General features: G+C 40.5%; 1 protein-coding gene across 1 annotated transcript in view; it reads left to right on the plus strand.

The window, feature by feature from the left end:
* The window catches only part of TTC6 (tetratricopeptide repeat domain 6), a 189,720-nt gene that overhangs the window by 4,409 nt on the left and 157,618 nt on the right, over positions 1 to 27,693 (plus strand). Inside the window, exon 2 of the mRNA XM_070629311.1 lies at positions 5,451 to 6,374. Within this exon, the coding sequence (XP_070485412.1) occupies positions 5,466 to 6,374 (909 nt within the window). The 5' untranslated portion in view covers positions 5,451 to 5,465. The remainder of the gene's footprint in view (positions 1 to 5,450; positions 6,375 to 27,693) is intronic.

Below are 27,693 nucleotides of genomic sequence, written 5' to 3' on the forward strand. Positions count from 1 at the left end.
AGACACAGAACTAGGGGATTACTTTCTCTGGCTCCCTTGCCTCTGGGGTTTCTCTCTCACGCCTCAGTGGTGGTAATTGCCTTCGTTCTTTTCTCTGACTGGAATGATGAAGGGCTTTCTATTAAAGTTTTTGCTACTTGCACTATGCCGTTCTGCAGTATGGATGGCATTTAGGGAAAAGCCACAATAAGCCTGGAAACTCACCTCCAGGATAGGGTTTCCATAAATTTTGACTTTCTTTCACAATCTGCCTGCTTTTGTTTATTTCTAAGAATCCTCAGGTAGTTGTTTTTTATGTTTTATCTAGAGTTTATAAATTGTTATTAGTGGGGGATTAATCTGTAAGATGTGGAATACAACAAATTGCTTTTGAAATTGAGAGCATGCAACATTTAACATCTCAAAAGCATGATGTTAATAATTTAAAAAAATTCTTTCATTTTCCTATTTTGGCTGTTTAAGCACTTAGATGAAGAAAGTCCAAGAAGGAAAAATAGAACATGGGAAAAAGAAAAAGGCAGGGAAAATGTTTTCTTGTTCCACTACCCATTATGTTTGCAAGTATGTATGTATTTTTGTATGTGTGTAGGTATATTCACAAGAGATATGTGCATACTCTAGGTACTGGTTATAAAGAGTTGAATAAGTTAAGTTTTTGCAGTCATTGAAATTTCTATGGGCTTCTGAATAGTTTAGAAAAAAGTCTTTTCTGAGCTTGAAAATAGCTTTTCTCTATTTTCTATATCATTTTTAACCAGCACAATATAAATGTTAGTTACTATTATTGATATTACTAGGATTAAAGGCAGCAAAAACAAGTATTATAGAAAGTGTGGAAAAATAGAAAAAATTACTATTCTTCCATTTTCTTAGCAAAATTGTTAAAATGTTTGTATATTTCCTTTCAGACTTTCTCATAAATTATAATCAGTGCACAACAGATCTCCTTTCTACTGCTGATATTTCAAAAGCAAATATTGCTTTCCAGAATATTTTCACTTTCCTTGCAGTGCTAAAGATTTTATGTGATGAGATGGACTATCCTTGGGCTTTGGTGTTTCTTTTGGAACTTTAGTGTTGTGTATTGGAAGTTGATGTGGTGTGAAATTTAGGAAGTGGATTGAGGTGATATTTGGCGATGGACCCAAGAGAACGCAAATTTTGTCCTCAATGGGTCACCCTTCCCACTGAGGGGACAATATACAGGAGGAGGTCAAGGCCAGGTAATCCATAGAACCAGCTGTGGCTTTGGGTCCATTCCCAGTGTAATACTCTGATGGGCTAGGCCTGACATGAAGAACTCCTTTCCCTCTGTGAGGTGTTCATGTAGCTTGGAACTAAGTCATCTGGTGGTCTGCTCTATTTATTTCTACTTTAGTTAGAATCTAGAGCAGAGTTTCTGATCTTCTGTTCCAATAGGGGGAGCAGCCAAAACTGCATGAAGCAGAGAGCAACCTATCCCAGAGTCTAGAGAATTCACACAAGCAACCCTCCTGGGGCTTTAACCGTTTTTGGCAAAGCTTCCTCCTTATGTCTGCCCAGACCTTGTGGGAGAGGAGAGAAGGCTGGCTCTTGGCTTTTGGGACTACCTCACTGCTCAGGCACTGAGCCTCTTGGTAGAGGAGGAAGGAAGAGGCAGAGTTCCAATAACTGGGAAAGAAGAGAAGAGTGAAATTACTGCTTGGGTTGCAAAGATTTCAAGCACCTTCTGTCCTATTTTAAAGTGTAGGGTAAAGCTAATCAACCTAGCTTGTGAGCAGCAGGCTTGACCTCTTATGTAGATTAATACTTTCCCCTTTCAGGACAGCTACATTGTTTTCCCTTGGGTATCTCCAAGCCAGAACTAGTCTCTTTCTTTTAATAAATTGCTACTAAGAAAAAGAGAACATATTATTTTCCCATGAGACTGGATATTTAAAAATCATTTTACATATTTTGTAGCGTTGAGGGGTGGGTGGGGGCTATAAAGGCATCAAGCTTTGATGGACTGGCCCATTTAGCATTGGGATACCACCTACTTTGAAAAACACAATAGAAGTTCCCGTGAAATTTAGAAGTTCTATTTTCTTTTGGTTTATTTTTACATGTAAGGAACAACTTTCCTGTGAAGAACTCAGAGGAATGTACTGAGAAACGTTAAACAACGAACGCTTGTTAAACTGCAATAGCAAAGCAAGGGTCTGGGGGAAGTTGGGAAGGGAACACCAAGTGGGAACTAAGCAACAAAGGGAAGGCAGTTGGGAGAATCAAGTCAGGTTCTCCTCAGGTATCAGTGTGTTTCTGGTCCGGGCTCTGTCCCAGTCACTACCTTTCAGCCTTCTGTAGGAAGACTTGCAGACGGTGTCAGTAAGAACATATTACCACCTGTGCAAACAATAACGGCCACAACACTAGGAGGAGGATTAGACAGCATTTTTTAAACAGGAAAACTTCCTTAAGGGCTTTAGAAATCATTTCTAATGTTCATATACTCTGGCCTGGAAAAGAGGCAATGGATTATTATTTTCACTTTTTAATATGAAATCTTGTTATGGATAGAATTGAATTGTCCGAGGTCTAGTCATTGGTAGAGCTGGGGAGAGAAAGAAAGCCTATCGGTTCTCAGGTGAGAGTTGCCAGGTAGCAGGCTCTTGGGTTTGAGAACCAGCAGTGGATATTTTAGAGATTAAAAGCAATGTGACTATGTATATTTACAGGCTAAAAAGGATATTTTCTTCTTATTGCTCATATTACATGATAGATGAAGAAATGTGATTGTTAAAATAACTCTTTTATGAGTTGATATAAAGAAATTCAACACAATAAAGAAATGTGAATAGGTGATAAGCAAAGAAATGCAAAGTAAAATAAGAAAATATTTTCCACATTTGTCTTAAATCCATCATATTTTGGTGCATGGCATAAAATGAGGTGTGATTTCCCCCCAAATAGTCCACCAATTGCCTCAGCACAACTTATTGAATAATTCTTTTATCATCAATTTAATGTTGTCTTTGTAATATAACCCATATTATTCTTAATTCTTTCGCTCACTCAGTCTACCCAGTGATTCTAGCAGCAGTGTTCAGTTTTAGTTCTTATATCTGTGTAAGTTTTAATTATCTCACAGGACAAATGCTTCTTTGTTTCCCTTTTTCAAAATTTTGGCTAAACCACCTTGTTTGTTATTTCAAATGAATTCAGAATTATTTTTCAAAGTCCAAAATATCATTTTTAGATTTTGATTATAATGACATTAAACCAATGCAATATTTTGGGAAGACCTGATATAATTAAAATATTTGGTTTTCTCACCAAAAAACATTAACTGTCTCTCTATTTAGTTGAGTCTTCTTTTTATCTCCTTCAGTAAAATTAATAAATTTTATTCTTGTGGTTTCAGCACATTTCTTGTTATGTTCATTCCTAGATACTCTTTTAAATAAATTATAACTGGAATTTTACCATTATGCTTTTCAATGGATCATGTTTGTGTAAAGGAAGTTACTTTTTTGTATACATTTTTTTTAACTTAAATGCCTTGTAGAACACTATTATAATTCTAAATAGTTCTTTAGTGCTTATGTTTTCTGGGTAGATAATCATATTTGCAAATAATGATGATATTCCAGAGATGTTTCTGCTTTATTATTTCATTTTATTTTCAGAGAATCTTGGCCTTGGGTTTTCTAAAAAATAAATTAGTTGTTCTAATTTATTATTTTCTGGTTTATTTTCATTGTTTTACCCTTATTTCTTGAAACTGTCCTCTTCTTGGGTTCTCTGGAACTCTGTTCTCTTTTCCCGAACACTCTGATTGTTCTTGCTTCTCCCACCTCCCACACTTGAGGAGCCAAAGGATCTGTCATTGGCCCTTCTCTGTTTATATCTCCTGTTAGCCTGGCTTTTGGTAGTGACCTTAGAGCTCTCAAGATCTCAGAATCCACTTATGATCATAGCTGGCCCTGATGAAAGGCAGGAGTTTGTTTTTTTTTTAAATTGTGATAATACACATAAAATGTACCATCTTAACCATTTTTAACTGTACAGTTCAGTGAATAGCTTTGTGATGGACTTGGTTATGACCAAGACTTCATCAGGGTGATTCAAAGTTCCTATTTTATGAGGGGGCATTAATTGCTCCCATTTATTCCTAATCATTGGCCAGATCCTATCACTTTTACCTTGTTCTGTCTATATTTTCACTCTGCTTTGTTACCAAGGGCAGAGACTCTTATTTGCCCCCACACCCCTTTATTCTTTCTCCCACTCAGTATTAATCTCCTCCAAACACCAGATCTTATCAATTCACTTTTCTGTTAAAAGTTTTTAAGTGCTTTCCAGTAGCCCACAGAAAAAGTACAAACACGGCATTCAAGGCCTCATGGTCTCGCTGCGGCCCACCCTGTGGCTGATCACCTCTCTCCCTTCATACATTCTGCTCTAGCTCAGGTGACACGTTGAGGGAAGTGGGCTGGGTGAGGGATGGAGAGCCCAGGACCAGCTGGAGACGGAAGGGGAAACTGCTACCCTCCTATAAGAGCAGGGATTCGGCCCTTGCATTGTCAGAGCCCTCACTTATTTTTTTCCAGAGAAACTTTAAATTTGGATTTTTATGTGAAAATATCTCAATTTAAAATTGTTGGGTATGAATTAATACTTTTGAAAAACGAAGCAATTGAAAGATATCTTTGTGGGCTGGATCCAGGTCACAGCTGATGACCTCTATTCTCTCATAACAGGGTGACTTTAGATTTTCTATGCCTGTGCGTTCTGTGGTCTCTCTTGCCTGGAAGTGGGACACTACATTATAGTCTAAAGAAACGTTAAAATAAAGCCAGTAGGAGTTTTGGAAGTTCCTACTGTAAACTGCTTTAAAGGGTTTCCAAGGTTCCTGTGAAACGGCCAGTTGTTGTTAGTGCCATCAGTGGATTTCAACTCCTAGGACCCTGTGGACGGCAGAGTGGAACTGGTCTTTTCCACCATCCTCTCACCTTCTGGTGCTCTATCAGTGAATGCTATTCATAGGGTTTTCACGGCCAATTGTTTCAGAAGAGGGTGGACAGGTCCTTCTTCCTAGTCTGTCTTAGCCTAGAAGCTCTGCTGAAAACTGCCCACCGCGGGTGACCCTGCTAGTATTTGAAATGCCGTCGCATAGCTTTCAGCATCACAGTAACATGCAGCCTTGCCACAGTGTGACAACTGACAGACAGGTGGTGTGGGTCCCTGACCAGGAAATGAGCCCGAGGCACCCTGGTGAGAGCGCTGGCTCTTAACCGCTGACCACCAGGGCTGGCAGAAAAGGCCAATGGTTGGATTTAAAATGCTTACTATAAACTAATCCTCCCACTCCTCCCTCAGGAAGCACGGGGAGCATTCTACCCTGAGAAGCTTTTTTGGAGCTGGAATTTTATTTATTAACAGTTTTGTTTTAAATATATACATATTAATATATTGCTGTTATTTCACAGGACAAATTAGTCGAGATGTCCACGATTTCGAAGCACTTTGGACTGAAATACAAAGAAGAATCGTACATCTTTAAAGAGCTTGAGAAGGTTCGCCAGGAGACTAGAAAGGATTTCCTCCGATTCAAGCAGAATTTGGTCTCCAAGGCGGCCGTGGATGGAGGCCCCGTCTGCGGCCTCCAGGCGCCCGACCCGGCCCGGCCTGGGGCGCAGGGCGGCGCTGCTCAGGCTGGACCCCAAAAGCCATCGGGGTCCCCTCGGGCTAAAGGCGCTGCGGCCCCCCTGCAGCGGGCGCGCCCCCCGAGCCCGAGCCAGGCGGCGGCTCCCGGGAGGACGCGGCCCTTTCGGCCCCAGGCCTTCTACCTGCGGAGCTCAGCGTTCCTGCGGCCGCGTCCCCCCCACAGGCCGCCGGCCATCGCCTCCGGGGCCGGCACGTCCAGGCCGGTGGTCCTGAGGCCGCCGCCGCCGGCGCATGCGGACAGGGTCACGTCCAGGGCGCGCCCGGGCCCGCGGAGCCCCCTGCCCGCGGGCTCCAAGCCGGCTTTCGACTCGGCCCGCGGCCACCGCGCGACTCAGGAGGCGGCCCCGCCCGCAGAGGCCGGGCGGCTGGGCAGCTCGATTGCCAGCGAGGAGAGCGGCGTGGAGGCGGCGGGCTGGCCGCAGAGAATGTGGATTCGCAGGCGCTTCCTGCGCGAGGGCTCGGCCGCCTCGACCTGCAGAACGGTCCGCGAGGGCTTCCGCGAGAGGGCGCTGTCCGGCGCGGCGCGGGAGGCCGGCCTGCGGACCCCGTGGCCCTCGCGGGCCATGCCCACCACCATCGAGGAGGTCATCGCCTCCCTGGAGTCCGAGGCCCAGCTGGCCTCCGACCAGACCGTCAGAGAGCTCATCCAGAGCGTCCTCGGGCCCAACTACGACCTTAAGACGGAAGTAGGTGAACCAGAAGGAGAGTAATACTGCTCCTGGGTAAATGCACCTTTAGGAGACGTAGCGTAAGACATTTCCGTGCCTCTGGTGTGTGATGAGCTAGACAAAACACTGGGGCGTTATTCGAGTCCTTTGACTTTTGAATTTGAATTACTGAGTATTCCATCGAGGGGCTGTATCCTCTTTTCAAAGTGAAAGAAATCAAGAAGTTATTTCAAAAACTCGTTCAAAGAACATTAGTTGCAGACCTGAGTAATACATCACTGGTAACCTTTCCTTTCAAAGTCTTTGTGATTATTTAGTATCGAAATAACAGATGTTTCATATGAAAAACTGTTTTTTTCTGTTACAGCTTAGCATTATTAACAGTAAATTTATATCTTAAGAAGAAGATCAATGTGTTACTATCAAGAAGTTGAAAGAGTTCTATTTTCAGTGAAAACCATTCTCTTAAAATATTTTTAAAAAATTTACTTCCTAGACATTCCCAATTATAGAGATTATAAGTGATGCTTATGTACCAAGAGCCATGGACACAGTTTATGTGCATTTTTGTCCCAAGGACAATCCCATCAGGTGGATACCTGTAAGAGCCCCATTTGACATAGGAGGCTCTCTAGCTTCACTGAGGTTAAGGGGTTGGCTCAGTGTCCCACAATGAAGGCAGGGCAGATCTGGGATTCCCCCCAGGCGTTCACACCCCAGAGATGACTGGACCCTTGCCAGGACCGTCCCTCTGTTGATTGTGATATGTCCCTGGCAGCAAGCAAAACTGCATAGGATCATAGTTTAAGATATTTTGTCCATTATATAGACTTTGCTCTGGCGGGGACATTCAAAGCAAAAATAATAAGAAGGGAATCTGAGTCCTGTACAGAAAGAGAGAGAGAGAGAAAGAGAAAAAAAGTGACATAGTCTTTTTTGAGAATGGCAATGAGAATGACAGGGGGAAAAAGATTCTGTTACTGTTCTTGGCTGCAGCGCCAAACCTCTTGTTACTACACAGAATACTGCTGCCACATTATGTCTTTAAAATAGTTTCAACCCCAGAATACACTCTTGGCTGTGATTTAAGGAATGTGATCATAAAACCCATTACAGAAACAAAAACATGTAAGGACAAGAGTCCCCAGTGTCGCCTTTGACCTAACGTTTGTCAGTGGAGTAGGACAGATGTTTTCAGTTAAGACCCACACCTCCCCACAGTTACTGAACAAGATCAGTGTGACTGCTCGGGCCGTTTCAAAATGGGTATTTCTAATTAGGTCTCTGGGTCTAATACAAAAAGGAATCAGGACGCGCATTGGAGAGCCTTAACAGAACAAAGGCCTCGGTGTCTGCCCCTGTGAGAAGGAACTCGATGACATAGTCAGGTACTTGACATGAAGAGGCAACTGCATTAGAAACCAACTCTGAGGTCCCGTACATTTGGGGGAAGTCACATTTTCAGAGCAAAGGCCCAGAAGGGAGAGTACATTATGAGGAGTTCAAATAGAGTAGGATATAAGAAGGGAGCGTATCAAATGACGAATGAACACTGGGACAGTGAATTCTATTCTTTCTGGCATTCCATTTCTCTTGTGTATCCTTTTTTGGTGACCTGAATTGTTTTATGTAGGAGAGCGGCCTGGAGCATCTGAGTCAGGAGCCAGGGGGCCTAGCCCTGTGTTATAAGACTTGGCAGGTACCAAATGCTTCAGTCCCATCCCTGCCTTACGTGATATTGATGTTTAGTGCAGCCTAGATTTTGTTCTTGCTCTTTAAATTTTGCCTCCCCCTGCTCCAACAATTCCAGAAGACAGAGCTTTGCATTATTTTGAAGAAAAGTGGTTTCAGAAGTTTTATTAGGGAACAATGGAGAATTTGTTTAAATAGCTGGATAGGTGAGATAGGTGGCTGGATAGGTGAGAGAGCACAATAAAATGCAAATGTAAAAGTGGTGTCTAAATTATGATTTTAAAAATTCTTAAGAATGGAATAAGGATGTTTGTTTTAAACCTTTTATATAAACAACATTCTCTCCAGGATGAGCAAGAAATACTTCACTTTAGACATCTTAACCTGGAGCCACACAGCAGTCCCTACAGGGAAAGGCAAAGGATAAGACAGTCTCGTCAGGGAGTGTTGCCTCTGTTTAGAGCTTGGACAAGGCCATTCCAGACCCGCCGTTCAGAGTTCCATTACACAGGCCAATGGGTGCACAGAATATCTGAAGATTAAACTTAGCTATCAGATGTAGGTCAACCATTGAAACCAGGGTTTCCCAGCCTTGGCACTGTTGACACTTTGGGTTGGCTAATTCTTTGTTGTGGGTAGCTGTCCTGTGAATCGTAGGATGTTTAGAATTATCCTTGGCCTCTACCCACTAGATGTCAGTAGCATGATTTTCTCACCTCCCCCCGATCCTAAGTCATGACAATCGAAATATCTCTAGATGTTTCCAAATGAGACCCTGGGGAGAAGGGCCAAATCACTCCACCCACTACCCTCCACCATCTGAGAACCACTGGCCTAAACAGAATGCATACACTATGGCAGGAAGGGTAGAAATGTTATAAGGTCCTATGTTTGTTTTACTGAGGAGTTCAGTATTATCCATCACAAAATATATCCTAATTACATGAGACTGGAGCTCAGAGACTACCTTCCAGATGTTAACTGAGAATTAAGGAGTCAGCCCATCCTTACTCTTTCATGTAGAGTTGTTTTTGGCCATACAGCTCAAAAGAAAAATGGCTTGACATGACCTGGGTAAGAGGAAATTCATGTTCCAAGGTCTCTTATAAACAAATAATGTTTAGCTCACTAGAATATGTTACATCATAAGACTTATACCTACTTCCACTTCAGGGAAGATGAAATAGATGTACTTTTCTCTGTTCTGCCTGCTAACTACAACAAAGTGCAAACCCTGGACATTATATATAAGACAAAGATGAGAAGATTCCAAAAGGTGGAGAGAAGAAGACAGACTGGCTAGGGACTTCAGAATCCAAGGATGCACACAGTGATGAGTCCTCAGGTTTTCTTTTTGCCTCATATGTCCCAGACTTGGAGCTAACGAAGCTGGAAACCTAAGAATGCAATGGTTGCAGACAGAAAAAGTCCCAAGAAAAACCTGCTCTCTTTAGCCAAAGGATCAAGAAAGGGGCAGCTTAGCGAGACAAAACTTTTGGACAATAACTGCACTGTTCTAGTCGAACATGGAAGCAAAATCTATGGCCCTATCCCCACCCCCACCAGCCAAGGCTGAGTGAGAAGCCTAGATTTCTAATCTCACTAGGCTGTAACAAGGTACCCCAATCCCCTCCCCACTGAGGTGGTATCAGTGGAGAGTCAGGACTTTTCAACACTGCCCAGCAGCAAAGAAGCTTTAGTGGTGTCTCTGTGGTGTCACTGGAGGCCATATGGGGAAGAGCAATGAGACACTCGTATCCCTCCTAACCAGGATGGCATCAGTAGAGGCCTAGTGGGAGCCAGAATTCCTATTCCCACCCAGAAATAATAAAGAGGCCCCCACCCCTGGTGTCAACAGCAACTGAGTTGGGAACTCAAACTACTACCCCTAGCTGGTGATAATAAGGCAGCTCCTGCCCTCCCTGTACTACCCCTACTGGAGCAGCATCAGAGAAAGCCAGCTAAAACAGGAAGTTTAAATAAGATCCAGGCTCTCATAACATAAAACCCAAAATGTCCACGTTTCAATAATAAATCACTTGTCATACCAAGAACCAGAACACTTAGACTTGAAAGAAAAAAGGACAATCGATACCAACATTGAGAGGACAGAGGTGTTAAAATTATCTGACAAGGATTTTAAAGTGGCCCTCAAAAAAAAAAAAAGGCTTCAATGGGCACACTTGAAACAATGAAAGTCTTAGCAGAGAAATAGTCTCAGTAAAGAAACAAAACATATAAAGAGAAATAATGGAAATTTTTAGAACTGAAAAATACAGTAACTTAAAAAAAACTCAGTGGATGGGGGCTTGCCTGGTGCATAATGGTTATGTTTGCATGGTCTGCTTCTGCAGCCCGGGATTTGCAGTTTTGGATCCTGGGTGTGGACCCAGCACTGTTCATCAAGCCACACTGTGGTGGCATTCCATGTAAAATGGAGGAAGATTGGCACGGATGTTAGCTCAGGGCCAATCTTCCTCACACACACACACACACAAAATCTCAATGGATGGCTCAACAGCTGAATGGAGAGGACAGTGGAAAGAATCAGTGATCTTGAAGATGGAACAATGCAACTTACTCAATCTGTACAACAGAGAGACAATAGACAGGGAAAAAAATGGATAGAGCCTCAGGGACTTATGGGACTATAACAAAAGATCTAACCTTCATGTCATCGAAGTCCTGGAAACTGAGGGAACCCCAAACCAAGGAAACCCAAAGAAACCCACACCAAAACACATAATAGTCAAACTTTTGAAAACTAAAGAAAAAGAAAAAATCTAGAGAACAGTAAGAGAGAAACAATATGTTGACTACAGGGGAGAACAACTTGAATGACGTGGCTTTCTTGTCAGAAAGCAGAGAGGCCAGAAAGAAGGGCACAATGGTTTTCAAGTGCTGAAAGAAAAGAACTGTCCTTCCAGAATTCTATACTCAGTGAAATTATTCTTCAGGAATGAAGGGGAAATCAAGACATTCTCAGATAAAGGAAAGCTAAGAGAATCTGTCACTCACAGTCCTACCCTAAAAGGATGGCTAAAGGAAGTTCTCTAAACAGAAAGGAACAATTGGGAAAAGGACTCTTGGAACACTGGGAAGGAAGAAAGAAGACAATAAACAAAGACTATGGCTAAATACAGTAGACTTCCTTTCTCCTCTTGAGCTTTCTAAATTGTGTTTGATGGTTGATGCTAAAATTATGACACTGTCTCATGTTATTCTAAATGTACGTGGAAGAAATATTTAAGACAATTATAGATAGGGGAAGGTAAACAGACATAAAGGGGGGTAAGGTTTCTATGCTTCACTATAATTGAAAAATGATAATACCGGTTGACTGTGATAAGTTATGTGTATATAATGTAATACTTGGAGTGATGACTAAGAAAGCATACAAAGAGATTCACTCAAAAAATACTACAGATGAGTCAAAGTAGAATTCTAAAAAGCATTATGTAACCCATAGGAAGACAGGTGAAAGTAAACAGAGAAACAAAAAAGAGAGAACAAAAAGAAAACAAAAAATAAAGTGACACCCTCAAACGCTAACATATCAATAACTATATTAAATGTAAGTGGTCTAAATATACCAATCAAAAGAGATTGGCAAACAGATTAAATGTATAACCCAATTGGGTTATATATATGTAACCCAATTATATATATATTATATATATTGGAAGAAAATTACTTCTAATATAACTATATGGGCAGGTTGAAAGTACAGGATGAAAAAATATAGCCGGCATACATTAATCAAAAGAAAGCAGGAGTGGCTATATTAGTTTCAGATAAAGTGGACTTCAGAACAAAGAAAATTACCAGAGACACAGAGGGCATTATAACAGGATGAAAGGGTCAATCCACCAAGAAGACAAAGCAATCCTAAATGTGTGTGCACCAAACAACAGAGCTGGAGAGTATGCGAAATAAAAACTGAAAGGAGAAATAGACAAATCTACAATTTAAATTGAAGACTTCAACACCCTTCTTTCAATAATTGATAGAAAACTGGACAGAAATTCCCCCAGGATATAGAACTCAACAACACCATCAACCATCAAGGTCTAATCTACATTTCTGGAACACTGCACTGAACCAGAACAGAATACACATTCTTGTCAGCTGTCCATGGAATATATACTAAGACCATATCTGCGTCATAAAAAGGACTTCAATAAATCTAAGAGAAAATCATAGAGAATGTGTTCTCTGATCATAATAAAATCAAACTAGAAATTAATAACGGAACAATTATAGGAAAATCTCCAAACATTTGGAAACTAAACAATACAGTTCTAAATAATTCACGGGTCAATGAGGAGGTCTCAGGGAAATAAAAAAATTGAACTAAATTAAAATAAAAATACAATATGTCAAAATTTATAGGACACAGGTAAGGCAGTGAATTTATCCTAGAGAAATGAAAATTTATGTTCAAACAAAACCCTGAGATGAATGTTCATAGCAGCTTTTATTACTTAATAACCAAAAACGGGAAACAACCCAGATGTCCTTCAAAGGGTAAATTGATATCTTACTCAGCAATAAAAAGAAATCAAGTGCTGATACCTGCAATAACTTGGATGAATAGCGGTGGGCATTGTCTGGCAGAGCACCAGAAGGGGAGAGGATGACACATAAAGACCCGGCAGGGTTCCACTCTGCTGTCCACAGGGTTGCTAGGAGTCGGAATCCACTTGATGGCACCGACAATGAAAGCCTCCTTAACTCGCCAACAGTAATCTGTACTTCTTGTTGTTTATCCTTCTACACTTATCTTAATTCTTTAGTGCAAATGTGTACACATATGTACACACATCCATAGGGTTTTTTTCTTTACAAAAATAAGGACATATGGTACACATTACTCTGCAACTTTTTGACACATATCCATGGGCATGTATCAATATTTATGACTTCTAATTTATTCTTTGAAATAGCTGCATATTATTCCATAGTATTTAAACATTTCCTTGGCTTTTAGCTTTTCACATTTCACCTTTCTCTGTCCTAGGAACAAATTTTTGCTCATTAGAGGTCTAAATCAGGGAACCCACCAGGATCTGGGCGAAGACAAGCAATCTCTGTCGTTTGAGTGACACCAGTATAATTGGGAGGGACTAGTTTGGGCAAATCTTTTCTAGAGAAAATGACAGACACCTTTATTACACTTTTCTCTCACAAATTCCTTTTGTATGGTACTTTATTGTCCTCATAGACATAAGTGCTTCAGCTAGTACAAAAGATGTAATGGTTAAGAAGTTACTGGATTTAGTTTTCTTTTCTGTCAAGTTTTTTTTTCCCTGCTTTTTCTCCCCAAATCCCCCCAGTTCATAGTTGTATATTCTTTAGTTGTGGGTCCTTCTAATTGTGGCATGTGAGACGGCGCCTCAACATGGCCTGATGAACGGTGCTACGTCTGCACCAGGATCCGAATCCGAGAAACGCTGGGCCCCCAAAGCCGAGCGCGTGAACTTAACCACTCGGCCACGGGGCCAGCCCCTTCTGTGAAATTTTAAAATCTCTCAGACAACATTTGGATGCTTTCAACAAATACAAAATGTTTATGTATTTAGGTTTCATTCATTTTTAAAAGGTGGAAAATAAGATTTTTGTATTAGTTCTTGAAGGAAAATTCCTATTCCTTTAGCTGATTTGATTGTAGTGATGATTTTGAACCAAGCTAGAGATTGTTCCTTCAAAATAAGCATTCTTTGTTGGATACAAGTGCAATTTGTTTTCCATGAGAATTTTTTTTTTCAAGATTGAAATACAGAGATACTTAAAAAATGAAATGCTAATTTATTATAGAATTCAGATGTATTTTTTTTCTGATTCTTAGCACAGATGCTGCCCAGCAGTGATTTTTTTCTTTTGCCTGTTTGTGTAATAAAGTCCCTTAATTTGGACTGTAAAGGACAAATGCATTTGGATCTTGAAAGTGATCCATTTTCACATATACCGGGGCTTTAAGTACATGTGAGGTAAAGTGAAGAGTTTTTGAATGTTAGCAAAATAAATGCTTTTTCTGGCTACTTCAGGTACAATTATTGGGATTTTAGAATAAAAGCATTTCCCCTCCCTGGATTGTTATTTCGATACGTAACTCAATTTCAGCTTTGATTTCCTAATGTAGACCTTTTTCATGCTTTTAAATTTTCAGGACTAGTGTAAGGGCTTAGAATCTCCTTCACTGGGAGGTGAGATAGGCACTGGCTGATAAACTGGATATTTAAAATCCAGCACTAATTGCCAACTTCACATCGTAGAGTTTTAGTCCACGTTAAGGGTAATTTTTGTAATATCTTCAAGCCATGATTTTCATCTATTTTGTGTAAAATGAGAGGAAAGAGTGCATCCAATTTAAAAGAGTTTCTTAAAATGTAAAGTTGGTATTGGGGCTCAGGATAATATGGCTACCTTGACAGCATATTGAACCAACTGAATATCCCAGTTAGGTTACACGGTGACTTATTGTACACGAGAAGCTGTTTATTTTTTATTACTGCAAAGAACAGTATTTGGTTGCAGTTTAAGTCATTCATTCTGTAGCTGTAAACAGCCCGAAGCTAGGCAGCTGTATTCTTTACAATGCTTGTTTTAAAGCATAATAGGTAAACATGTGGGTTTTAAGGATGGATAGATAAACAGTTTTGACAGTAAAATCAAAATCTTGAGAACAAGCCAACCACAATCATGTTTGAGCATCTCTCATCCAAACAAAAGCAGTCTAACAGACTGTGCAGCACATTTTCTAGTTGTGCTGGATATATATTTCATTTTGGGGTAATATTCTTTTACAAGTACCCGGTGTCCTTAGTCCACTGCAAAGTGCATTGAATCTTGGTCTCACCTTGGTGGCAAGGGATGATGGCTTGACAAAATCAGCTGTATTTATTATCTTTATGAGTTTTTATGAGCATGGTAGAAAAAAGGTTAAATTCTTAGGCTATTGCATTAAAACTAAAAATAATAAATTCTCATTTAATAAATTTTCTTTGACATATTTTACTTTGTGTTCTTATTATACGGAAGAGAACTTTCAGAGTCCTGGTGATGAATTTTCCTGTAGCATTTTCTCACCCTCACTTTTCATTAAAATAGTTTCTGGAGCTGGGAGGTAACCTAACTAACTTTGTATTATAGAAACAAAATGGAGACCTAGTGAGAGAAAGTGACTCTTGTGAGGCCATTCAGCTAATTAGTGTAGTTGGGACCAGAACCCATTTAGTTCTTCTGGCAGCCAGATGAGAAGTGTTTCTCTTGTTATTACGTCATGTTGGTGGCACTTTCTCTCTCTTTCCCTCCATCTTCCCTTCCTTTTTTCCTTCACTGTCTTAAGATCTAGACCCAAGGTATCCAGAATTATTTCTCACTGTGACTTCTCCCCTCTCAGATCTCTGTGATGACTCTGCAATGGTGGGAGGACCATCACACTGTCTGTCCTGGAATGGCCACCCATGGCCTCTTGATGATGACTTCTGAGCCTGGCACACTTAGGCCTGGGGAAAGTCAGCAAGAAACAGGAAGTTGCTGCTCACAGAGCCTGGTGGTGGTGGTAGAAATGGTGGGTGTGGAATGGGACCCGGGCTGGGCACCTAAGATACCACATTGTGTCATAAAGTGAAAGGATGCAGGTGAGACGAATTATAGGTAGTGATGATATTAGGAGTTGGTTATATGATCACCAACCAGTTACATTCAGCCACGTATCACTGATTCTGCCAACTTAGGTTGCTGTTAATATGAATTAAAGATAAAATCTCCATTATCTGCCATCTCTCATGTCAAATAAAGGCAGAATAACAGACTGACCCAGTTCTACTTCACCTTATTAGTTTTATTTTATTCTGAAATCTTTGAGCTATTCTCAAAGTGAAGAAATACCCACAAGTACTTTCTCTTCTTAGCCCAACACATAAGGGTTATGAGTCCCCATCCTTTTGAGGAAGAGGAGCTACTTTTGACATGCTTGAAATCGTATTATCTATGGTGGGTTGGGGTCCTGTTGAGAATCCTTGACTTGAGAGAATAGAGTGTGTCGGTGGCCTTATCAAGAATTCCCAAAAGCCAGGAGGAAGAGCCAATGTTTTGGATATTATCTAAGTCAGTCTGCAGGATTGCCACGATCACGTGGTTAACTGCTAATCAGCCTACTAGTCATCCAGTTTGACCAGTCTTGATCATAAGTAACATCCTCTGCATCTTCTTCTCCTTCCTCACCTTTTAGATTGGTAGTCTGTCTTCTCTTCAGATCTCACAGATAATACAGTAAATAAAATTCCTGTCCTTTGCTTGGCTTACAAAAATTTATTAGGCACACAGGAGAAGATTATAATAAATCCAGACCTCATCATTTCAGCCAGATTTCCCCTTAAGAACATCTCCAACTCGAGCTCTTCATCTCTTAATCATCAGAAATAGAGTTCAGAAGAAATGAAAGATTGAGACAGCTGAGACACTGTCATTGTTCTGATTTCATTATGCTGTTGAGACCTGCTTAGATGTACAGTCTTTGACAATCAGTTATTACTCTGGAAAGTGATTATTAAACAGTTCACTGAATTATGGCTTTTTATGCATGACTCTGTTCTATTGCTCTTTAGGGTTAAGTGAAAAAGCTTATTAAATATCCATTTACAAAAGAATCTTTAAAAATGCCAGATGGAATGCATAATTCATATAGGCTGTCACTAGTACAATGCCAAATCGGTTTAACCAAATATCAGGTAACAAGGAAATGAGAGTAAGTGGCAGCCCTAATAGAACTAGTTCTGGGTAGCTAATGGGTGCAGATAATCAGAAAACCCAAAATAACTGAGACTTAGACGAGATGGAAGTTTATTTTCCTTTTGTACAAAGGTCATGTAAAAGGTAGTGCAGGACTGATAGGGTGTTTTGCAGAGTTAGGAATCCAGGATCCTGCCGTCTTATTGCTTCATTGACTGTGACACTCATTACCAAGGTCATCTCAAGGTCTAGTATGACTGGTCCGGCTATCACATCTGTATTCCAGCCAGCGGGAAGGCTCTAAACAAGAAAAGCATGTGTCTGAACTTGCCCACCACTTCTGCTTGGATTTCATGAGCTGGAATTTAGTCATGTGACCGCATCTAGCTATAAAAGAGGATGAAAAGAAAGTCACTATTCTGGGCAGCTGAGTGCCAAGGTTCACCTTCTATTACTATGGAACACGGCAGAAGAGATACTGGGGCAGTTTCTGTCATTGTCTCCATGGGTCATGCACCATCTATGGAGACTTTCGTGGCTCAGAGAGTTATTCCCTCTTCTAGCAAAGGTTTATTGAGCACCTGCAATATTTATCATTGTACTAGGCACTAAGAATTGAAAGATTTTGTATGTCACACAATTTTTAGCTTTACGGAGTTAGGTAGCATAACACAGAAATAGCAGACAATGGAAAATGGTGGAGAAAGCCCTAGGATTGCATATGACAACCTAGATATGGGTCCTTGACTTGTAATTTATTTGTTCCTTAAAATTGTTGGTGCCTCACTTTGTTGATCTGTGCAGGGGAGTTAATAATATTTACCTTACAATTACGTGAGAGTAAAATGATCTTAAGCAAAGTAACACGTGTCAAATATACCGCATTTTTTAAAGGCTCTTAGCACATACTTCCACATTGCCCCCCAGTAAAGCTGAACCACCTACATTCTCACGAATAGTGAGTGCAAATCTGTTTTCCTACATCCTCACCAATACTTTTCAGTTGTGGAAACCTATCTTCAAAAGAAATATTCAATGAATGTTCAATATCCCAAACATTTAATAGCATGGCAGCACTGTCTGAGTTGGGAATGAGGGACCTGGAAGCTGCCTGCTGGATTCAGGCTCCTACCAGCACTTCCTTTGGCCTTTAAGACATTCATCTATCCATTCAGTTTTATTGGTTGCCCGTTGTGTCTGGCACTGTACCAGACACTGGGAAACAGCAACGAACAAATGAAGTCTCTGCTTTCTTGGGGCTTACGTTCTAGAGAGAGGAGGCAAAAGAAAACAAATCAGCAATGTCTCGGGTTGCAATAAGTGACTAAAGAAGAATAACGCAGGACAAAAGAGAGAGAGCACGATGTGGTGGAGAGATATTTAAATCAGATGGTCAGAAAGGACTGTAGGAGGAGAGCATGGCATTTGAACAGAGATTTGCAGGAAGGAATGGAGCAAGCCCTGCAGTTCATGTATGGGGGAAGATCATTCCACGCAGAGGGAAGAAACATTGCAAACCTCCAAAGCAGGAATGTTCCTGTGGTGTTTGAGGAAGAGCAAGGTGGGGGGCTTTGAATGGGGAGTATGGTAGGCGATAGAGTCAGAGAGGGAGCCAAGAGCCAGACCAGCACGGCAGTTGTTCTCAATATGATCAGACCCAGCGCTCCCTTCTTATTGCATATACTTTGCCCCTTTTACAATCCTGAAATAAAATTAATAGATAATTATCATCTGCCTATCCATACAATGTCAAAAATTAATATAATGCCCTATTTTAAGTAAAGGAAAAGTGAGAGTAATTTATAGTTAAATTATAATTGTAAATGACTACACCAGAAGACATCATGAAGTTGTAGCTGCTTTTGCCTACTGATAATGACTGAGCAGCCATCATGTAAACAAATGACCAGAAAATGCAAAAGCAGTACAGGGGACGCTAGAATACATGCTAAGATAAATAACAGCAGACTAGACTGAAGCGTATAGGATGAGAGAAAATGGGAAGCAACCTTAAGCGAAGTAGGGATGTCTGCTACGACCAATTAAAGACTTCTGAAATGGAGAAAATGTGCTAGGCCTCTTTATAAGTGTAGTGTCAGAATAAATCCCTGTTGTGACATGGGACAAAGTGACAAAGTGTCAACCCCCCCCTCCCCCCCGCCATGTCTCCCAACTTGTAATCTCAACATATGTCAGGACACATTCAGTCTCTGGAACTTAAAAAGACCCTAGAAGCCGTCTCTTTTGATAGATGATGAGACTACAGGATGGACTGGAAAAAAGAAAGAGAAATACAAGAAAGCATGGAGAAAGAGCCTCTGTGGACAGTTTGAGAGTAAAACAAAAATAACAGGGCATTCAAAAAGCAAATACATAACTTCAAAGTGTAATTTTCATGACAAATTTATTATTTTGCTAAAAGTATTTAAAAATTATATAAATTGGCAATAATATCTGTACTTAAAACCTTGCCTTGATTAGTTAAACATTTGTTATTTCTATGTTTCACACATCTTTGCTAAATTAATTGTGTTTGGTTCTAAGTTTACGATGTGAACTTCATATAACCCCTGCACGTATTTGTGTGCACCTGCTGCCAATGAAGAATGAAACAGGTGTGTTGTTTGGTCAATAAACTCCTACAGGCAGGGCTGCCTTTAGTTGACCTGATATTCTAAAATTGTAAGGAACTTTTGTTGAAGTTCCTGAGAAAACAAGGTACGATCTTCCTTCATAGATTTACACAGTAGTTGCATTCCTGGAAAATATAGTGTGGGTTAAATGAGGGGAATATTTTGTGTTTAGATGTATAAAATGGAGTTAGATTCTGGTCTTAGAAATTTATAAAATGTTTTCACCCACATGAAAGCCTTTCCAGATATTTGATATTTATGCAGGATGTGGGACATTTCTTTGTTTTGTGGGACTGTCCTGTGAATTGAAAGATGTCTACTATATCCCTCGTCCTTCCTTGCCCACTACATGCCAATAGCACTTTCCCGTTGTGACAACCAAAAATGCTGTCCCCACCTCTCATGCAACTTATAAACGTCCCCTCGGGAGCCGTACCGTCCCTGCTGAGAATCGCTGATGTGCAGAGTCTTGTAGGCCAAGCTAAGAATTTGGGATTTCACTCTGAGCAACATGGGACGGCATTGGGGAGTTTTGAACAGGGTATGACATGATCTGGCCTTGTTTTAAAATGATGATGGGACTACTCTGTGGACAGTAGATTATAGGGGGAGGAACAGAGGAGGAAGGAACACCCATAACGTGCCTATTGCAGTAACCCAGATGAGAGATGATGGTGGCTTGGGCCAGCTATGGTGATAGTGGTGGAAAGGAGGTGAGAAATGGTCTGATTTAGCATACATTTTGAAGGTTGCTTATGGGTTGAATGTGTGGAGACAGAAGAGTCAAGGAGGACTCCATGATTTTTGGTGGGTGAAGCTAACTGGTAGAATATGGTTTTAATTTTTTGAGATGGTGAAGACCAACAGTGAGCCAGGTGGGGGGCTGATTTTGGACATACTGAGTTTGAAGTGCCTAATGTACTTCCAAGTAGAGATGTGAATAGACAGTTAGTTATAATTTTAGGGTTCTGGGGGAGGTTAGGGTTAGAAAGGTTGGGAATCGTCAGTGATCAGATGGTATCTAAATTCATTAAACCGGAAGAGACGACCAAGGGGAAGAGTATAGCTGGAAAGGAGAAGAAACATGAGAACTAAGAGCCTGGGGGCACGTTATTGTTTAGAGGCAGAGAGAAGAGGTTAGAAAGAAAGAAAGAAACTGAGGAGAGCCAGATGCAGGAGGCAAAGCAGGAGAAGGTGTGTGGTGTCTTGGAAACCAAGTGAAGAAAGTATTTCCAGAAGGATGCAATAGCTACGTCAAATCCTGCTACGTCAAATAAGACGAAGACTGTAAGCTTTAACTGCAACGTCGTAACTATAACATTTAACATACACAATACCTACCTTACAGATTTTATTGCTCTGGTGAATGGGATGTCTTTTCTATTTAAATTTTCCAATTGTTTATTACCGTATTGGTTTTAATATATTGATTATGTATCCCATAGCCTCTCTGAACTCTCTTATTGGTTCTAATAGTTTACCTGTAGAATTTCTTGTTTAATAAAATTGATGTTTAATGAAACTAGTGATAGTGAGCATTGCTTTTTATCCCTGACTTTAAAGCAAAGGCTTGGTTCTTAGCTTCACCACAAAGTGTGATTTTTGCAGTAGTTTTTTGATAGATATTCTTGATTAGATTCACTTCCTTTCTCAGTTTGCTAAGAATTTTAATCATGAAAGAGTGCTGAATTTTGTTGACTACTTTTTCTGCTTCTATGGAGATTATCATAGTTTTTCTCCTTAATCTATTATCATGATGTATTAGTCCTTCTGAACTATCCTTCCATTCTGGGAAAAACGTTCTTGGTTATGTTACAATAAGTTTTAATACACAGTGGATTTCTGTTAGGGTTTTTGCATTTGTGTTCATGTGAGATTGGTGTACAATTTTTTTTCTTAGACTGTTCTTGTTTATTTTTGGTATAAAGGTTGTACTAGCTGCATAAGTTGGATGCTTTTTATCTTTTTCTTTTCTCTAAAAACAGTTTGTATAAGAGAGGGATTACTTGTTCCTGGAAAGTTTGGTAATTTTCACCTGTAAAGTTATCTAGGCTGGAGTCTTGGGTAAGGAGAGATTTTTTTTTTATTATCTCAGTTTCTTTAATGATTATTAATTTATTCAGGCTTTCATTTCCCTTCCTCCCCCTAGGTCAATTTTGTGACATTTTATTTCTAGACAATAATTCTTTTTATCCAAGTTTCCCTGCATTTATTGGCATGAAGTTATTCATAGATTATTTCTTCTTATTCTGAGGCTTAGTCTTTTGATTTTATAGCTGTGGAGTCTGTCTCAGCATGTAGTGGGTAGGAATCTCAGTCTCCAAACACAGATGTGCAAGAAATATGTTTATTTCTCTAGAACTCAATTTAGTCTTCATTTGGAGTTCCCTTTCCAGCAGGACCACAGAAATTTAGTCTTAGGAAATTTGGGGTTTCCCCTCCCCATCTCTGGGATATTTACAGAGTTCCTTAAGGTCACGTGCCTTGCTGACCTCTGCTGAGACATCCGTATGTCTGTCTGGTGGTCCACTTAGGTCTTGTTGGGAAAGGGAGTCTCGTGCATGCCGTGTTTGACCCCCACTTGCCCTGAGAGAATGGGTCTTAAGCCTTGAGCACTTCCTTCCCAAGAGCTAAAGAGTCCTCACACCTTGTGCTGGGCTTGTAGCCTTGTGTGGGAATATCTTTACCTGTTTCAGACTCACTGTGTGCTTCCTTGTTCTGCTTGTGCGTGTGTGTCATATGGCACCTGGCCAGCCCCACTACTATATCTGTCCCCTGCAGGGAGGGGACAGGGTCCTTCATTCTGCAGCAGAAGAGGGGTGTGTGAAGGCCAATGGTGCTGCGTCAGCTGTCTGGAGGGACCCGCTGGCCATGGTGAACCAATGGCCACAGTGGACCGACGGCCACTACTGAAGCTGATCTCGCTCTTCTTTCTGATCTTTCTCTTCTTTATATAAAATTGTTCCATCCAGTGCTTGACTGTGTTGTGTTTTCGTTGGTGACTCCAATACCAAGATGCAGAGGGCAGAAGTGTTTGGACTTCTACTACTTGTGGTAGGCAACAGATGCCACTTGCTCGACACTGCGTTGTCAGTCCACACAGGTCCCTGCTGAGTTGCCCCTTGTTCCCATCTCTCAGGCTCCTTCAGTTTCCCCAGCTCTCTCATCGTGTTTGCCACTCTTAGGCATACAGAAGTCATTTTGGAGTTCTCAAGCCATGCTGGGGCCTGGTAAAATCTGCGAGATTATATAACGCTCCATCTTCCTCAACATTCCCACATGGCCATTTCTTCTCTGGGATCTTGCTGCTTCTTGGATTCTCCATGGGAAGAAGTCCCAGATCTGTTTTGCTCTCCATATCCACAAACACGTCTCCCTCTTGTTTTCTTTGGGCTTAGCCCTGGGGAGCTGGGTGCAAGCACCTATCCCAGGGACCCAGCAGCATCTATGTTTTCCTCACCTCCCCACCAGTGTCCTCAGGCCCAGGAATTCTATTCTTTTCTAGCTGCAGAGAGAGGAAATATTACTCAAACAAACTCAACTTGTTTTCTCCCAAATCGTCCTATGTTCTTCTGTTCCACAAGATTCCAAGATTTTTGAAACTTGAAAACCAGAAAAAGACTCTTGTTTTATTACTTTATGTTCTGTGCTAGCACCATTTACCTGAGGCAATGGGCCTGGAATGGCCAAGCTGAGTAAAGGGAGAATATTGGATGTGTGGGTTGGAGGGAAACATCAGTGGATGCTTCAAAACTATCTCTTCAGACCCTTCATTTGACAGATGAGGAGAGAGAGTCTCAGAGAAGCAACTGATTTGCCGAGGCCATGTGCAGTGAGGTTGGGGCAGAGAGACCAGACTTCAAATGCTGTGCTTGCTACTCGTGTTCTTTGAGTTATGTATTGCCTAACAGTTATTTGAAACACACACGGAGTTTAGGTTCTACAACCCAATGTATATTTCACCTCGATTTTTAAATACATTGTAACTGCCATCAAGAGAGTCTCTTAGCAAATGAATCATTTTAGATGCTGAATTTTCTTAATAAGTATGGGTACAGTCCTTTAAGGACAAATGTGCCCTTTTTAATGTTTACTCTTTCAGTAGAAACATTTTCTAAAATCTGTTATACTTTTTCCTCTTTGTAAAAGCTGGTGTGACTTGTTGCTCCTTGCATTCCCATACCTAGCTCGGATATGCCCTGGCAGAGGCGCTAAGTCGATCCTTTTCTTGAGGACAAAGGACGCGTTTTGGATGTCGGTTCCTCATACCCTGGTATAATATAGTGATGCTCAAGGTCTTATTGGGTGGCGAAGTGCTTGCCCCACACCCTAGATTCAGCCGTGCTCTGAGCTCTTTTGTTTTCTTTTTCTAATTTTGCTTCCTCCTTCCCATTGGGCTGACAGCTGTCTCTGTTGTGCAGTCAGTGTTTCAGTGGGCAGTAAGGAGCCCCTCTCCCACAGCTCTCTTCCTAATATCTTATTTCTATTCTGCCCTAGGCTTCGAAACTGGATAAATAAGCCTGGTAATATTGTTTGTAAAGTGAGAGTAAATAGCCTTTGGGGGAGGGCCCAGAAGCTTTCCTATGGGAAAGCGTGTGAGCTTCCTCTGCCCGGCTCTGCTGACATCTTTGCCTGCTCTAAGGCCTTTTTCGCTTACATCCTGCTTCCTGTCTCGGCTAGATCCGTGAGGTTGCAGGATGTCTGCACATTGAATAGATGACAAATAACTGCTTTTTATCTCCCCTTTTTTTATTGATTCAGAGATACCGTAGAAATATTTTGCATTTGAATAAGCCGTATGCTTAGCATAGTGCTATTAAGTAGGTATGTTGCAAATCAGAATAAAAAATAACAAACATAGAACCACAGAATACCTTTGGGCAATTTGATTATTTAAGATGCAAACTATCCCGCTGACCTTCGGGGCTTTTTGAACCTCGGCTGTCAGTTTAAACAAAACTCCAAACCTAATTAAACTTTTGTTGGATGGGGCACTAGTTTGAGAACTGGTTGGACAGCTTTTAAGACTTGAGATGTACTTCTTCACCAGAAAACACATAGAAGTCCTAATGCTTAGTATATTCTTTAAGGCTAACCATGAAGTCTTAGTTTTATCGCTTTCTGGAAAGAGTAGAATTTCCTGCCCACAGACTAATTGTCATATTTACAGATTTTCTTTTTTTTTTTTTTTTTATTTATTTTTTCCTTTTTCTCCCCAAAGTCCCCCGGTACATAGTTGTGCATTCTTCGTTGTGGGTTCCTCTAGTTGTGGCATGTGGGACGCTGCCTCAGCGTGGTCTGATGAGCAGTGCCATGTCCGCGCCCAGGATTCGAACCGACGAAACACTGGGCCGCCTGCAGCGGAGCGCGCGAACTTAACCGCTCGGCCACGGGGCCAGCCCCCATATTTACAGATTTTCTTCACGTAGTAGTTTCTTTGTAAACTTGAGGTGAAGCTATTTTTTCTAGACTCCTCTCCTCTCTCCTTTCCATGCTCCTCTTTCCTTTTTCCTCCTCATTCTTTCCTGCGTTATCTCCCCTACTCAAGACAATTTATAAATTCTTCATTTCCTGTCAGTATGTGTTTGAACATTTAAGTTAATATAGTCAGCCTTTTCAATATTCACTTTGGCCCGTAGAAGAAATTGAATCTTTATATATTTTTTCATCCATGATTCATTTTTGGGTCATTTATGAAAATACCCAATTTTCCTTTCATAAATATTTATCAAGTGACTTCAAGGCACCAAATATTAAGTACATATATATATATATTTATTTATATAAATATATAAGCATAAAAGGAATATTTCCGCGTGTGACTTGTTTAGTATGACTCAAGTATAGAGTGCAAGGTTGGGGTCACGCTAGGGTGGACGCAGAGACTGGAGCGAGATGAAGCTGGAGAGGTCAGCTTGTGGCCATAGGAAGGAATTTATGTTTGATTCTGATGGCACTGGGTTGCCACTGAAGGATTTTAAGTAGGGTAATGGTGTGATACAATGAGTGTTTTAGAAAGATCATTCTGGTGGCAGTGCCAACATGGATTGGTGGGCAGCAAGAGTTAGGAGGCTGAAGCCTTAATCCAGAAAGAAATGAAGAGTGAATTAAAGCAGGGTGGAGTGGCTGGAAAACAAGGCACAAATGAAACAGACAGCAAGAGATAGTCAGGTGACAGACTCACAAGTTGTCAGTGGTGATGACAGTAGGCCGTTAGATTGAACCGTATGAAATTGATATTTTTCCAGGTAAAAAATGATCCAATCAGCAATTTCATATGGTTCAATTCAATTTAATCCATTGCAGCAGATTGAGGAGGGGTGGTCAAGACCTGGTTAAAAAATGATTTGCAGTAAGATTGGCTGTGATAGAAAGAAAAGAAATTAATTGGGCTACAGCTATAGTAAGAGGTTATGTAAGGATTTTCTTCGAAAGGGTGTTTATATACAGAGGGGAAAGGACTAGGGGAGAGAGAGAGATTGAAGATACAAGAAAATATGGATTTAATGTTCTTATTGTTTATTTTATTGCTTTATTTTTTGTTTTATTTTTAATTTTTAATTTGCTCAAAGTAATACATCAACAATTTAAAAAGTCATATAGTACTACTAGTCTTATAACAACATTTCCTTGTCAACCTCTCCCTAACTGCCACCCCTCCTCCCAAGAGACAACCACTTTACAACCTTTTAGCTATATCGTCTTATATATATCTGTATATTCTTGAATCATATTTTAATGCTGCTAGTTTCTGGTTTTTCTCCATATTCGATAGCATCTCTTGATTTCCTACTATGGAATGTGACCATTTAGTGCTACCTTCTCAATATAGTCAATCATAATTTTTGATGTTTGCAATATTATATTTAGGGAGATATCACAGGTAACATTTCCTTTCTTGAGTAACTGCTTTTCCTAGAATTGATGATCACAAAGTTTTATTTTTCTCCCCAATTACTAAATTTTCTATGTAGATGTCATTAATTTATCCTTAAGCTCTTTGATACAAGCGTAAATGTCCTCCTGACACGTTCAGACACATCGGATAATCTCTCATGTTCTTCTTCTGAGAACTTCTTCTTGGAGCTCTTTGATTTCCTGGGACCGTAAGGGTCAGTTGCTCTCTGGGCCACTACTTTTTTGTGGCCCTGGCATTTGCCTTCATCATCTGTTGATTGGATCCCGTATTTTCCTCTTTCTTGATTTATTAACTCAGGAAAGGATACACGGAACATACTTTTTTTTAAGATCTCACCTCTGAAAATTTTTTTATTTTACCTTCACTTAAAATAATAGTTTGGCTGGTCGTAGAATACTAGCTTGGAGACCATTTTAGTCAGAATTTTGGAAGCCTCATTCCATCTTCTTCTAACCTCTGCTTGCAGGTGTGAAATCCAATGATGTTCTCATTTCCGTTCGGTTTTAGTGACCCTTCTTTTCCCTCTCTGAAAGCTTTTTGCTCCAGGTTTTCTGGAATTTCACAATGAAATGACTCCATGTGGTTCTTTTTCATTCATTTGTGGTGGGCCCTCAGCAGCACTTTCATCCTAAGAACTCACATCTTCCAGTTCTGCGAAATTCCCCTTTACTATTTCTTTCAAAATATCTTCCCCTCTGCTTTCTTAATTCTCTCTTCCTGGAATGCCTGTTATTTGGCTGTTGGTCCCCTGGAGTGGTTCTCTTATTTTTGTATATTTCTCTCCCATTTTCCTCCTTATTGTCTCCTCTTTGTTCTGGGAGAATTTACTCAATTTTAGCTTCTTTCTTTGTATTCAAGTATTCCTTCCTGCCAGCAGATTTTATTTTCAGCGCTTTCTGTCTTCTGCTCTGGTTTGGGAGAGGGAGTTATCTGACATCACGGAGGGGGATCGAGGGAGCCTGTTTTCAGCCCCACTGCACCCTCACTTTTGGAGGTTGGTACCCCAATTTCCTAAATCTTTGTGAGGTTCTATAGTGTGACTTGTTCTGCTTCTGGGCTTGCATTTTTGTAAAATGTAGTTACATTTCATGGAGAGTTTTTGATAAAATAATAGGAAAATATTTATAAGACAGTCTTTGTCAGCTTATCAATGTCTATTGTTTTTAATGTGCACCTTTATTTATTTGTTTATATACTGGCAACTTGCTCTATGCATTACAGTAATAAAGCACAAGAATAAATAACTGTCTTGCAGAACACATTTTGAGGTTCGTACTGTCTATCAAGTCATGTCCAAAGTAAACTGCCTTTAATATATTTGTTCCCAATTAGAAGAATGTTTATTTAGAGCAGTGCC

The sequence above is a fragment of the Equus przewalskii genome, chromosome 1 (genome assembly GCF_037783145.1).
Source record: "Equus przewalskii isolate Varuska chromosome 1, EquPr2, whole genome shotgun sequence".
Lineage (NCBI taxonomy): Eukaryota > Metazoa > Chordata > Mammalia > Perissodactyla > Equidae > Equus > Equus przewalskii.